This window comes from Pygocentrus nattereri, chromosome 3, assembly GCF_015220715.1.
Source record: "Pygocentrus nattereri isolate fPygNat1 chromosome 3, fPygNat1.pri, whole genome shotgun sequence".
NCBI lineage: Eukaryota > Metazoa > Chordata > Actinopteri > Characiformes > Serrasalmidae > Pygocentrus > Pygocentrus nattereri.
This window is the reverse complement of record NC_051213.1, coordinates 13,662,772-13,677,887: the sequence shown is the minus strand read 5'-3', so window position 1 is coordinate 13,677,887 and position 15,116 is coordinate 13,662,772. Positions and strand designations below refer to the sequence as shown.

Sequence of the window (15,116 nt, the reverse complement as noted above, 5' to 3'; positions counted from 1 at the left end):
ATCTAGCATTAGCTCTCCAAATTTCCCCGGCAGTAACGTCAGTGCAATTAACATTGTGGCTCCACTGAGCGGGTTTGGACCAATGGGGAGCGCGAAGAGGAGCACGTAGAGGACCCCCAGAACGCCGTACGTCTCCCGCTCATTTAGTTAACCTAAGTGTAAGAAGTTGGCTGTGTTTAATCGTGTCCCTCCCTAGTTACAGTGGTGTGATGAATTGTTTACCATCTGCATGTTGTGTTTGGCTTTTGGTTACCTGCCCCTTAATTTCCTACCTGGAAGCAGTTCCTTTCTTGTCTGAATCAATATAGAACATTTCACTTGAAGAGAAAATGGCAGACTGTTTCTTCTGCCATTACACCACGTTATTGTACTTTTTATTTATGCCAAATGGTCTTTTCTGTGGCTGCTTCTAAATAGTTGAATGAAACTTCTTTTCTTGTTTACCTTTCTGGGCTTTTCCTGATTTATAGCCCATGGCCTGACTAGCATTTGTATTTGTTATTGTATTGCTGTTTAGTGGTTATTTCGTATTTGAGCTTTGATTTATCTCTATTTCTTAATGAAGCTTCTTGTTCATTACGTCAAGCTGCTTTAGTAAATACGTGTCCACCTCAATGTACTTCCGAGTCGAAATACAGATTTGTTGATTGGTTGTTACCAAATCAGGCTAATAATAATAATAGTAATAAAACGGATAGCAAATGAGGTCATATTTAACTATAATTTTCGTTGAAATTATTGTGCTGATTTGCCTCTTGGAATCAGAGTCGACTCCCAGATTTCTGGAACCGAACAGCCCTCGCCTTAACCAATGTAGTCCGTGCGCATGCGCAGTCAGCCTCCCTGCCCGGAGTGCAGTGACTCTACAGCCGTCTGACCCGCCTCTGTCCTCAGACTCTGCTCTCTCTCACCACTCGGCTGATGACTGTTGGTCGCTGCGCAAGCGTTTAGATAAAACGGATGCTGGACAATCAGGTTTTGATGATCGCAGCTCAGGATCCGTCACCGTGATGTGGTGGCACTGAGGCTGAATCTGGACACGGCAGAGCAGAGAAGGGACGGGCTCCCCTCCCTCCTTCCCTCCCTCCCTCCCAGGGACACAACTCCCAGTCTGCTTTGTCGAGCGGCCACTGACAGACAGGGGTAAGTCTGAGCATTGTAATAATTTGCGGGGAACATGTTAAATGTAGGACCCGAGGGTTAGAAATTGCATTTGGGTGAGAAGTGTCCGCCAGTTTCATGGAGAACAATTATGTTAGCCACCTAGCAGGCTAGCTGAACAGACAGCTTGTAGGCTAGCTAACTAGCTAGCCGGCTAGCAAAACTCATAATGAGGATCCACCTCGCCTGGTTTAATGACTGAGCTTGCTAAGTTAATAATGTGATCATGACAGCCAGATGGGCACCTGGACATCCAGATGGTCAATTAACCGAGCTAGATATACACGGATCCGTTGGCTTGCATCGCTGGCCAACTCTCTCACAGACTGACCGTTATGCCCTACCCTTGTGTATTTGTACTGTGAGGCTATAAAACACTGCTGCTGCGGTTGTTCCTGCTGAATGTGTGGTTTATCCCACTGTCTGCTTAAACACTCATGAAAAAGATGGTTCAGTGATTCTTTAGAACGAGAATAGCTATATGTAGAACCATGAGTTCTGTCTAGAACCATTTCATGCTTAAATGGTCCTTTGCATGGTGAAACTGTTCTTCAGATTGATGGAGAATGTGTTGTATATGGTTCTATATAGCGCCAAAAAGCGTTCTGCTATTGTTATAATGTCAAGCTTCTAACAATAGAAGAACCCTTTTTGGTGCTGTATAGAACCATTTTCCACATAGTTCTAGATGGAACCATAAACAACACATCTAAAGAACCACTCTACCATGTGAAGAACCATTTAAGCATTAAATTGTTCTGTATAGAAGTTATGGCTCTGAACACTGCCTTTACTAAGAAGCCTTGAAGAACCGTTTTTAAGAGCATATCTTATGGCCAAATGGGACATGTTAGGCTCTTATGTTCTTATTTCCAGTGGTGAGATGTTGAAAAGATCCAGCCCCAGACCCAGCTCCTTATCAGTCAGTTTAGCTGGGCGGGTGGGAAACTCAGTGGTTGTCATTGATATGGAGAGACTGGCGGGTATTACAGTAATCTTTTAAGGAAACTTGACAGTCATATCATCTAAGCTTTTAGCTTCAGTCACAAGACTGTACAAGCGTTTTAGCTGTCTTTGACACAGTGAATAGACAGGGCCTGCTCTTGTGGGAGTTTGATATGGGTAAATAACTCGGTGGGGCTGCTTCAGCTTCATGTCCAGTGAGAGGCTCAGATATTGCTGGGTTATTGTGAGATGTGTGTGGATTATTTGAAGAATATCTGCTCTTTTCACTAGTGCAGTGTCTGCTGAAAATGTTGCCACACTGAGTCTGCAGATTCTGAGGCTCAGATAAAATATCAAATTTATCTCATATGTAGTGTTTATTTCATATGTAACATTCACTCAGTAAGAACCAGTTTCGAATAAAAGACTTTTAAACCTGCTTTTAATGTAGTTATATAATATATAGTGCTACATTTAAACATAGCACAGTAGCAAACTATCTGAACATTATGCCATAAACCCTTCTGTTTAATATATAATAACTATACGACTATTAAGTACAGGACAACAGAGAAAGTAGACCAGCTGTTGGTCCACAGCAGCAATAATGGTTGTGCATGTTTTTTGGGGGGTTTTTAATCAGTGCACTGATCATTAACAGTTATCCTGTTCTACTTTGTGTGCTTTACTCATGATGTCCTGGACCTGGCAGTTACTGGGTGCATCAGATTGTTTTAGAACTGTTTAAAATCCTTAAAAAAAGCTATAAATACTAAATTTCCGAGTTTCTGATTAACATTTGCAATATTGCATACAGGTCTCTTTGGTGTAATTTTAAGAGAAGCAGAACAGAACAACACAGTTTGTGAAAACTAGCTGTCAGGTTTGTAAGACATTCTTTTAACGTAGAGTAGCACCTCTTTAGGCGAGCAGGCTGTGAGCTGTGATATATTCATAAAATATCAGGTTATTGAATTTTATCTGTATAGCCCAGCACTAATTCCACACTGGGAATATTGTGAAGACCATATTAGAAGGAAATATTTAACCTTCAGTGTAAAGCTACATACAGTGAGCATTTGGGGGGTCCCAAGTTGGTTGGCTGTGAACAATGCTAATGCTACATTCAGTGGCAACAAAATGTTTGGTTTAAGAGTGTTGGAAATGCCTTTTTCCTTGTTTGGTAATGCGGCCTTCCACACATCACTTGAAATCTTACACATCTCCTGGTTTGTCGTCTGTTTGAAAAGTGTGTAACAATTCACTCTTTCCACCACTCTCTTGGGAAATTGAGCTATTTTTTCAGGTTTACAAGTGTACTATGGCATATTGTAAAATATATTTCAGGGATATTCCAGGCATAGCTACAGTTAGCAGGCTATGAAGGACTAACAGGAGGAACTGATTTGCTGCAGCGCCACCCTGAGGCAGACCAAGGTGCTGCATCTCTGGTCAGTTAAGAATATCAAAGACAGAAGTTTGCTGACTGTGGGCGAAGCTGCTAAACAGTGACCTTTCCTTGAATCTGTATCTGAACATCTATTTTTCCCTAACAGACAACTTAATGTCACAATTTCAAGAACCCCACAGAATTTTGATTTTACCAGAAATAAGTATCTGACCAGTCTTGGCTATCTCCAAAACCATCACTGCCTATTATCATAAGCCTATTTTGAACCCACAGTTGAGTATGTGAATGTTTTATAGACAGTGACTTGGACTTGATGATGGCAAGATGACTTCACTACAACACTGATTTGAACTGTATTAATGTTAAAATATACTGTATTAAGATTGTGGTTAGCTTGGAGGCTTTGGATAAAGGAGATGTGGTCTGTTTTGATTTGGCCTGTTTAATATGAACATATAAGAACTGCACAGTAATTGACAGAATAAAACAGTTACATCCTATGCAAACTTACAATTTTTGGCTCATCTCAATATATAATTATACAGATTGAGATATTTTGGGGTGTGGTACATATTGCATGTTATTCACATGACTTGAAACTTATTTTAGATTCAGCACAATTTTAAATTTTGAGGTCAAGATTTGATTTTCATAAACTTCAAAAATCACAACATTTGAGTGTCAGTGCATGTATAGCATAAGCTGCACCCCTTTCCTCCCACTTTTCACTGATGGGATGCACCCAGACACCTAGTTTTGATCATTAGTTATGTTTCCGTTTACTTTCTGCCCCTGTGGGATGGAGGTTAGGAAAGGGAACCAGCCTTGTGACCAGAAGGTCACTGGTTTCCTGGTTTGATCCCCAGTACGTGACTGAAGTGCCCTTGAGCAAGGCACCTAACCCCCAGCTGCTCCCCGGGTGGTTAGGGCTGCCCACAGCTCCGGGTAAGAGTGCTCACTGCCCCCTAGAGTGTGTGTTCACTAGTGTGCATATATGTGGGTGTTTCACTGCACAGATGGGTTAAATGCGGAGGTCTAATACCTCTATGTGCAAACACAGTTGGCTAATGGTTCTGATCAGTAGCATGTTTCCATCAAACTCACTTCTAATGATAAAATTGCTTTATGTAATGATGTCATTTTCTGCAAAAAAAAAAACTGTTGTTGCAGAAGTTTGGGTGCATTGATTAAAGTAGGTGTGTTTGATTTTGTCTCTAGTTTCATGTATGTTGCAACATGAATACTATTGGCTTCCCTGATTCCCCATAACCCACTCATACGGAGGTTTGTTGATTTGATTTGATTTATTTATTTTTCCATCTGAACCGTTACACAAGAGATCATGTTTCTCTCCCATGTAGAGCAGTTGGAGTACTTTCCATTTAGAAAAGTTGAAGCCTTTTCTGGACATCTCTCTATATTAGCTGGAAAGTGGCCAAAGTCCTTTTAAAACCTTGGGCCTCCTTCTCAGTCCAGTTGTACCCCCCCCCCCCCCCCCCCCCCCATTTACAGTGCTTGTGTACAGGTGTGTGAGAGAGCTCTGTCAGTTGACACTCAATTCTCAATTGGGGCAGTCGTGGGCTGGAGGTTAGGGATCTGGCCCTGTGACCGGAAGGTTGCCGGTTCAATCCCCAGCGCCGACAGTCCATGACTGAGGTGTCCTTGAGCAAGACACCTAACCCCCAATTGCTCCCCGGGCGCCGTGGATAGGGCTGCCCACTGCTCCGGGCAAGTGTGTTCACTGCCCCCTAGTGTGTGTGGTGTTTCACTTGCATGGATGGGTTAAATGCGGAGATGGAATTTCCCCGGTTGTGGGATCAAAACAGTGTCACTTAAACTTAAACTTAAACTTAAATTCTCAATTTATGTGTAAATGTGTTCTTAAAAATGGCAAGCCATCTGACATCAGTATATTTCCTAAATGTGTTCCTGAGAAAGGTCCTAAGAAAAAGATTCATGATGTGTTCTTAAACCGCAGAACCTTTGTGCTCTTAAGTATGTAGATTCTGTTCTTACCGAAGAACAAATTCCAAATAAGAGACGTTGGTGAATGTCAGAACCTTCATGAAAACGGTGTAAGTGGGTCTTACAGAGTTTTTTGACATTTCAGGTATCAAGAAACTTTTAGTGTAGAAAGGTTTTATTAACGCTCCAAAAATATTACAATTTCCATTTCTACAGCCTACATTTTTCACAAAAATCCATTGAAAGGAAATTTAGGTACAGTGTGTTCCACAAAACTCAAATTCATATCAGACTTACTCTTGTCCATTAGTCATACACTTCAACCTCAGGCAACAGAAGTGTGGATGGCAAAATGGAAAATCTGATAGGGTTTCAGACCTTTTCTAAAGAATAACGTTAAAAGAAAGCTTTAGTGTTTTTCAACTTGATCTGTCACATCTGTATCCAGTACGCACCCATGGCCTTCTATTTTCAGTGTTTTTCAAGTGATGAGGTTTTTTGTTCTTTCACCACGCACAGAGAAATGTGTCAACGTTATTATTATTATCTGTGGAAATGAAGCATGTGCTACACAAAGAGATTAGTTTGAAAACTACTAGCGTTCTCCTGTGGCAGAGCATTTCTTGATGATTACTGTTGTCAAGTTTGATTTCTGGACTGAGTTGAGATCCTTTCCTTACAGGTACACTTTTTGGAGCAGCATATAATCTTCTCCAGATAAAGAATCCACATTGCTCCACTTCACTCCAGTGACATTGAGCATTTCTTCCAACCTCTTCTTCTGGATTGCACTCAACGCTCTGCTAAACGATCCACGATCTTCCTATCTAACCTGACCCACACAAGTACATTTACCATGGCAGCCGCCAAGCCAAAAGGGCAGAACTCACTGGCCCTACATAAGGTGATCATGGTTGGCAGTGGAGGTGTGGGCAAGTCAGCTCTCACCTTGCAGTTTATGTATGATGAGGTAAGAACATATAATGGATGCCTTTGTAACTTACATATGGAAAAATTGTATTTTGTCTGGTATCTTCTCACCTAAGCCTGTTGCCCCCTGTTGCCCACCTGTAGATCATTTTTCAGACTATTCATAAGCTTATTCTAATCCTCATGCCATTTTTGATGTGTTGGGGCTGGTGGCCATTGTTCATCCATGAATTCATTTTGGTCTCCAAATTGTCTCTCCAGTTTCACCAATACAGACATAAATATGGAGCAATTGCACATAATGATTTGATTGTAACTCTACAGTTTGAAGATATTGACAGTTTCTTATGTATTTGCTTCCAAACCAGCCAGAACAAGCACCCTAACATTGTTTATTCTGAAAATGGTCTAGCAATAGTCGAGTAGGTGCAAGTGAGGCTGCCAGAGAAAGCATCATCTGACATATCAAAGAGTTCAGCTTCGTCCAAATTGTTGCTTCACATAGTGAGACACAAACCACATTTTGTGGAATAATGATGGACCCTTTCAGTCCAACAGAGACTGTGAGATGGAAAGGAGAGGACTGACATAGAGGCTGCCCATGAGCCAGTTCTCAGTGGGTGAGGGTGAATAGAGCTAAAGGCAAAATTTTTAATGGAACATGTTTTTGTCCATGTATGCGGTAACTTGGAAAGAAGAGGGATGTATTACATTTCTACAAAATTCAAAGAAAACTTACCAATGTCTTGTTTTCTACAGCAAAAAGGCTTCAGGCAATAGGAGGCTAGCATTACTGTGATTGAGCACTGATTGAGCTGATCAGCTTATTGGCTGAGGAAAGCAGTCCATGCTCACTGGCATCATGAACGTACAAGAGGCACTCTTAGAAACTCCTGTAACTGGAGTTCAAAAGCTCCCAAAAATGTTTTTTTTTTATAGTAGTAGTATTTTATGCTACTTTGTGTTGACAAAATGAGTGAATTTTTACAAATAAAAAATTATTAAGCTTGTATAAACTACTTAGAAAACTGGCTTTACTACTGTTATTGTGAGATAGGAGTAACATTAGTGGAGCTAATTTTATGACAAGTTCCCAACCTGTTGCTCTCAGTTTGTGGAGGACTATGAACCCACAAAGGCAGACAGCTACAGGAAGAAGGTGGTCCTGGATGGAGAGGAGGTTCAGATCGACATTCTGGATACAGCAGGTCAGGAGGACTATGCAGCCATTCGGGACAACTACTTCCGCAGTGGAGAGGGGTTCCTCTGTGTCTTCTCCATCACAGAGCTGGAGTCATTTGCTGCAACTGCTGACTTCAGGTAGAGTAGCATTTCTTTTAGAATGCTTCACTCAGGGCCAGTAGTGCTCTTAGTATCTAAGTATCTTAGTTTTCTATCTGTGATGCTCTGAGTATAAAATCCAAATGTATTATATATTTTCTGTAAGCTGAATAACAAACCAGGATGCTGTTTTTTTGGGCAAGATTGGATTTGGATTGTTTGCACAACCTATTATGATATGTAGAAATAGCAGTGTCAATATTTGAGTGCATTTTAACCCAGGGGAATTCCACTGATATTTAAAAATTTCTGCATAATTCAGAGGTTGATGGGTAAACAAAGTCATTCAGAGTGGTTTGGTGTGAAATGGTTCACTGTGGAGAAAGACTCATTTCTTTAGATGGTAGGAACCTATAACTATTAGTTGATGCAGCTATATTTTCCTCGCTGTCCAAAACAACTACTGAACCTACACATCTTTTCTGACAATTTATCAGTAATAAATAAAGTGATAAATCCGAAACAGTATGGTACTATTTAGCGTTACAGTGCCATGCTTGCACCCTCTGCCATGAATAGATTAAACAATATGTGAATGGGAAAGTATATCTATCATGTCACCAGGCAGCTTGTGGGACTGCTCCAAGTAATATCTGTCAGTGATGTTACTTTTAGAGTCTTTCAATTCTTCAGACTTCTCACCAAGTGGATCATTTCATGTAAAACCATTCTGAATGACTTTGTTTAAACTTAAAAGAAGAGTCTGTACATCCTTTGAGTGTGTGTATATCTATTTAACAGTCAGTGTAAGCATATCTATAGTTAAATCAAAATGGTGCACTGACAATAATGTGAATCATCTTCCTCATGCAGAGAGCAGATCCTGCGGGTGAAGGAGGATGAGAACGTACCCTTCCTTCTGGTGGGGAACAAATCAGACCTGGAGGACAGGAGGCAGGTGAGCGCAGATGAGGCCAAGGCCCGAGCCGAGCAGTGGGGTGTGTGCTATGTGGAAACATCTGCCAAGACCCGCGCCAACGTAGACAAGGTCAGTAATGTGGGATTAGGCTTGGACTGAGAGCTTAAGAGTTCAGTTAATTAAACTCAGCTAGATGAACAATATATGCAGTAAGGTGTACCTGAGATTTTGAAGTTGTGTAATTTGTGTCAACAAGGAATGACTATTTTAACACCTAAGTGTGTCTTAAGCTTCAGTATGTAGAGTTAATATTATTTATTTTAAGACAGTGCCATATTACTGATACACCCTACACATTTTTTCAGCCGCAAAAGTATTGTGAACGCTGAGATAAGCCCACTTTAATCTAAATAAATACATTTCTCATATATTTTTAGGTTTTTACTAGTCATATTTCCTATAATGAAATGAAAGAATAATCTTGTAAACTAATCAAGCATGTTTTTATGATTTAAAAAAAAAAGAAAGAAGTCTGGACGGTCCACCAATTACACCATAGTGTAATTAGCTTTTATTTAAGTTGCAACTTAGTTTTATGTTTTGCAGTCCAACTCTTCATGAGGAACCGCTCTGATTCAAGCCCAAGAAGAACAATAAAGTTGCAGAGCAATATGGCTTCTTCTTATTTCATGCCAGATAAAACTGTTTCAATGCGGATTTCATATTCTGTCAGGCTTTGGATTGATAACTGCAACACTATTAATGAAGTAGAATTAGCATGTCTGTAAGCCGCTGTATGCCAGTGTAACAGTGTAACCTTTAAGGCTTCTGACTATAGCAGCTAACTCAGATACTGCATTTGGAAATGAGAAATGACATTGTTGCTGGCGGACCAAAATCTCATATCTTCAAAATGATAACTTCACAGGAGGCAAAAAAAAACATTCTTAATTTTTAATGGAGGTTAATGTGTGTTTTTTGGTCAATTTTTGTGTCTATTCAGCATAATATTTTAATGCAGTGTAAAGGATAACTTAAGTTTTCAAATTATGCTAAAAAAAGTGGAAAATACAAGGCTTTTGCATGACAGCAATGAGCAATACTGCAATACTATCAAATGGGTTCTCTATTTACTAAATAGTCTCTTTTGTCAATATTGTTTATACTTGCCTTGTTTATTCCTTAGAATTCTGAAAAATCTCTTTCCAGCACCATGTTGTAAACCAAAGTTTCTATGGTGACTTTGACCTTGTCTTCAGAACGAGCCCTTTATGTAGTAGACACAAATGTTATTTTAGATTTGCATTCCAACTGCAGTTTAAAAAAAAAAAGACTAGCAGTGGGGGATTTTCCAGCTGAAATAGACATAAGGATGTAACTTGACTGCATATTTCAGTGAATTGTCTGACTGTGTTTATAAGAATTGTGTTTTGGATGTTTATATTAACATTTGCCTATAAACATTTTGTTATCCGGATGTTGCATGACAGCATGTTGCATTCCAGCACGGCTGGATGGCGGTGTGTTCTTTGTTTACATTAGTCTTTGTCTCAACAGGTCTTCTTTGACCTTATGAGAGAAATTCGTGCCAGGAAAATGGAGGACAGCAAGGAAAAGAACGGGAAAAAGAAGAGGAAAAGTTTGGCCAAGAGAATTCGAGAGAGATGTTGCATTTTATAGTAAATGGCATGTTAGCAATCATTACCATGCTCTTCCCCTACGTTTTAAATATGTTTGTATCTGTATGTCCCATATTTCACCCCATTGCCAACTAATCCTGGTCTGTGGGGTTTGCAGCATTGTCGTGGTGTTTGTGCGTCAGAGCTGGAGTTGGTTTGATAGAGATGTAGAAAGGTCTGATTCACTTCAGATGTATCTCGGTGAAGATCCTAGGGAACTCTTTCCCACTTTTAAAAATGTGTTCTTCACCCAATTGTGTACCGGGAGTCCACAAAAACGTGCGGAATGTCTGGTGGCATCTGCCACATGTTGGCGACCCATCAAGTTTGGAACTGTTTTCTCTATCCAACCAATGATTTTCACAGTCCCAGCACAAGCCCCAGGATCCTGTTGCTCTTTTAAATCACAAACTGGAGCCCTGGAGTCTCGTATTCAGGTCTCCTTGGTCCACTGTCCGGCTGGGCTGTGTGCAGATAGCCTGCCAGACTGACCTCGAACTGCCTTAGTTAGAATAAAATAAGGTGACTCACTAATAGACTTCTTGTGGTTAACACACAAGGTCAGACACTGAATACAGATCATCTGGGGACTGCTGAGTGTCCTTGTTTCAAAAATTCAGTTGCGTAAATATGTTGTTAGAGTTAAGATGGTGTGCACTTATCGGTTGTCAGTTGTGATCCAGTAATGAGTAAACGTTGCCATGCAAATGAAAAGCACATCTTTGACCTTTGGTTAATCACTGTTAACCCTGATATTTAATAACTATCAAACACTAAAGTATTTCCTTGTTGCCTGTGTGTTTATTTAACAGTTTTTTCCCCCATAATTCACTTTGACTAACCTTTTTTTTCTGCCAGGGTTTTAAGAAATGTGAATTGAAAACAGGAAGTGAAGTTGGTTGAAAGCATTTTGGGTCCATTTGACTTCCTGATGCCTTCATGTCCATTGTGAATGTGAAGTGGACTAACCTGACAGTCCGAGTTCTGTGTTGACCCTCTTGACGATTTGTCAAATTGGAATGGCAGATTGCCCTGAGCGGCGTCTTTTTAAATTGTTACCACTGTCTCTACAGGGCCTTATTATAGTTTTGAAAAAGACCGTTTTGCAGTTTCTTCTCTGCCTTCATATCAGAGATACGATTTACAAAGAAGTCACAACAACTTTATTTGTATTTCCCTGTAAAATACCACTGCAGTGTTTAGTTTTCTTTTTGTGTGTGGTTGTAAATGTGAAGTTGTGACTTCTTGTATGCTGTTTTCTGTATGCATTTTATAGACAAATACACATCTAAACTCAAACCTTGTGATTAGGATAAGACTTTCAGTGACATGGCCAGTTGTTTACTTTTTTTGTTTTTAGATGATTTTGTCTATTTTATTGCTGACTGAGAATTACAGTGGTTTTATTTTAGCTGTCACAAATTGTATAATATTAATTTCAGTGTACCATTGGATCTGTTATGTATACTAAAGACTTCTTTCTTCTTTTTTTGTAACCATACCTCGTTTGTATTGCTTTTTAGCACAAGGAACTTACGCCAGTCGCCTAGTTTACCAAAACCATGAGAATCAAATGTAATGGATGCAAAAGCTTGCTGTCGCTTTCAGAACACTGCTACAGACATAGAGAATCTTAACCCTGTGCTCCTCACTAAATCGAGCTGCAACACTAACTAAACGAAATATGCTCTCTGCTTTTCTGTCAGATGTTGTTTATAAAATGAATAATTCAAAAATGGCTTGGTGTGGAACTAAAAATCTTAAAAACTAAATTTTAAAGGTTTAAACTAGTACCTTTTGTGAAGTGACCCCTGAAGCACTACAGTCAAACTGATGCATAACAATCCAGTTTTATATATAGTGATATATGGCTGTTGGCAATTGATCACCAGAGATATTTAACACTAATAGCCACCTTGGAGCCATTTATGGCAAACCAAAGTTCAGTAGGGCATAAAATATTGAACTGTGTCTCTTTGCTTAAGCTTAATATGTATGAAGGGTAGCTTGGGATAGCCTTGGTGGGCTTTCGTAGCAGAATTGCTAAGCTGTGTTTCGCCTGCTTACTTACCAATCCTGTCATGGTGCTATTTTTGCTTATTTACAATGGCTTAAACTTTGCTGTTCACGTGTGCGTATGTGTGGTGTGTGTGTGTGTGTGCGCGCAAATGCACACATGGGGTTTGTTTAAAACTCGTGGTCTGAATAGTGTACGTGTCCATGAAAAGATGATTACGATGTTATATATAATACAGCTAATCTGAATTTGTCTGTAGTGGTCCGAGACATCTTTTTATCTTTTCTTTGTGTTTGTTATGTAACAGAGTGAACTGCCTTACGTTAGGATGGCAGCGAATGGCAGGAACTGCCATTCCCAGTTGTAGCAGCAGTGTTGCATTGGCAAAACCACTACACTCCCTGAAGTCAGATGCTTGCGTGTTTAAACACGATGCTCTGCATTTTTAAATAATTGCATTTGCATTCAATTTCATTCTTCCTTTTTCCATACCTTATCTCTCCTTGCTGCAGATGTTTAAGTTGTAAAGATAGCTTATCCCTCTCAATCATGGCTTTACCCAGCCAGTCTCTTTATTTTAAAGAAAATAAAAACAGCTTTTATTTTCTGTCTCATTAAATCAGTAAGATGTAAACGGAGTCATTCAGAATGATGTGATATGAAATGCTCCATTATAGAGAAACTTCGCATCAGAATTGTTCCCAGTGGTGGTGATGGGAACCAGACATCTGAAGAGTTTAATGCCTTTAAAAAGCTACCTCACACAATGTTATTACATGAAATCGTAACAAATACATTGCATAATGTCTGAGACATTGTTTTCCAATAGTTTTATGATTTCATTTTGGCCTAATATTTTATATGTTTTTATTCTTTATGTATTCATGGTGGAAAGGTACACGCAGGGCGCTGTGGGGTAAAATAGTCTTTTTTTTTTTTTTTTAAATCTCTGTTTCACCAGGTTAGATAGTAAATGCCTGTTTGCGATGGTGCCATGGTGACCCCTGGTTCCTGTCACCACCACTGTAATGTGAGAGAGGAAAGGTTGTGTAAGTTTCTCTACAATTAACCATTTCACATCAAACCACTGTGTGACTTCTTTATTTACACCTCAATGACTTAATTGTGCAGAATTTCTGAAAATATTGTGGATTTTTTAAAAGGCTTATTGTTTTGAATCCAGGATACAGATAAATTAGACATTGGCTGTTATATTAACCAGACCCCTGTGTACTTAAAATGTATAACATGTGATGTGTGAGCCACTGGAAAAGAAAATTAAATTGATGACCATTTTCTACAAAAGCAGATCTTCCAGGCTGTAATTTCTTCAAAGGTGCCTCCCAATATTGTTGGAACCCTTGGTAAAGATAAGTGGAAAGGTTATGAAATAATGCATTTACTTGATTTTACACTGAAAACACAACAAATGTAACCTTTCAGTGAGGCAAAATCTATTTACTGAATACTTTGTTCACCTTTCATTTGTCAAGATAACAGCACTGAATCTGGTTTTATAATGACAGATGAGATGGAAGATAGTTTGAAAAATCTGAGATCATTCCTCCATACATCATCTCTCCAGACCCTTCAGAACGTGTGGAATTTCATCTTCAGTTCACTTTAGTCCACAGGTTTTGAATAGGATTTGGGTCAGTGGACAAGGGACTGTGGGAGGGCTAGCAGAAAATCCCCATTTTTGTGGGGATATAGATGTTTGTTTTGGGTTGTAGTCTTGCTGGAAGAACTGAGCGTGACCCAGTCGTAGCCTCTTGGCAGAATTTTCACATACGATCTCCACACATCTGATGAAGGAGTTATGGAATTACACATGGACACACAGTGTTACTGATATAAAGCACCATCTGATTACTCCTGCCTGACTGCTAATGGTGCCCCCTCATGGAAGATCTTCACCTTGCTAACTGTGAGGAAGTTAGTTACAAGCCAGGTCTATGAGGTGCTTTGCATCTAATAAATAGCTCCACATCAGATCCACCGTCTTACTTTACAGTTGAGATTATTTTCTAGAATAATAGAACTGGCTAGAACAACAACCTAAAGAACAACCATTTGTGTATTATCTGTAACATGCCGATTGATGATTTAGGGTGTTTGGCCTGTCATCACCCCAAGTGTCTACTCCAATGAAAGACCACTTTCACAAATGGATGACCACTAAGAGCTCCCAAATACTCAAAGTGTGTCTTTAGGTAGAATGTAAATGGAAATATAGTGTCTAACACTGTGTGTTTGTAAAACACTCAAGTTATTGAGTGTATATAATATATAGTTAAACAAGTTATTTGTCTGTAGATCCATAAATGGTAACTGTACACAAGCAAGCAAAAGCATTCATAACTTTAAATGTATCTACTGCAGATTTTGCCTGTAGCAGTGACAGATTTTATTCTAAGTTATTTTGGATCATTTCTGTTAGAGCATTAATCAGGAAAGTTTTACTGTATGTAAAGAATAGCTGCTGTGCCCAAATTATGTAGAACTTTTTTTTTTTTATATTGAAAACAGATGGAGTAACAATGTGTGTTCAGAAAAGTACTGATGTGAAAAACATCTGTAAGTAACATTTAGAATTCAGAGGGTGTTGATAGCTTTTGAGGCGGTTAAATACATCTGTAAGCATCTCAATACCTCAGGAGCGCATAAAAATGGAGTGGGAAAGGTTTTGTCCACACACTATATATTTTATGCACCTGCAGTAATCTACCTTGTATGTTTTATAGAGCCCAACCATAATCTTTGTTAATACTGCAGCGGCAATAATCGTGTGATTTTAGATTTTAAAAA

General features: G+C 39.3%; 1 protein-coding gene across 1 annotated transcript; it reads left to right on the top strand.

Moving 5' to 3' along the window:
• The first annotated feature begins 834 nt into the window (after window positions 1-834).
• On the top strand, window positions 835-13,616 carry ralaa (v-ral simian leukemia viral oncogene homolog Aa (ras related)). The gene is made up of 5 exons (XM_017704322.2): window positions 835-1,143; window positions 6,165-6,452; window positions 7,524-7,732; window positions 8,567-8,741; window positions 10,170-13,616. The coding sequence occupies exons 2-5, from the start codon at window positions 6,339-6,341 to the stop codon at window positions 10,290-10,292; spliced, it is 621 nt and encodes a 206-aa protein (XP_017559811.1). The 5' UTR covers window positions 835-1,143; window positions 6,165-6,338; the 3' UTR covers window positions 10,293-13,616.
• The last annotated feature ends 1,500 nt before the right edge of the window (window positions 13,617-15,116 follow it).

Coding starts and splice junctions, on each gene's coding strand:
- ralaa (XM_017704322.2), top strand. CDS start 6,339: ATGGCAGCCGCCAAGCCAAAAGGGCAGAACTCACTGGCCCTACATAAG. Junction 6,453..7,523: donor TGCAGTTTATGTATGATGAG/GTAAGAACATAT, acceptor TGTTGCTCTCAG/TTTGTGGAGGACTATGAACC. Junction 8,742..10,169: donor CCCGCGCCAACGTAGACAAG/GTCAGTAATGTG, acceptor TTGTCTCAACAG/GTCTTCTTTGACCTTATGAG.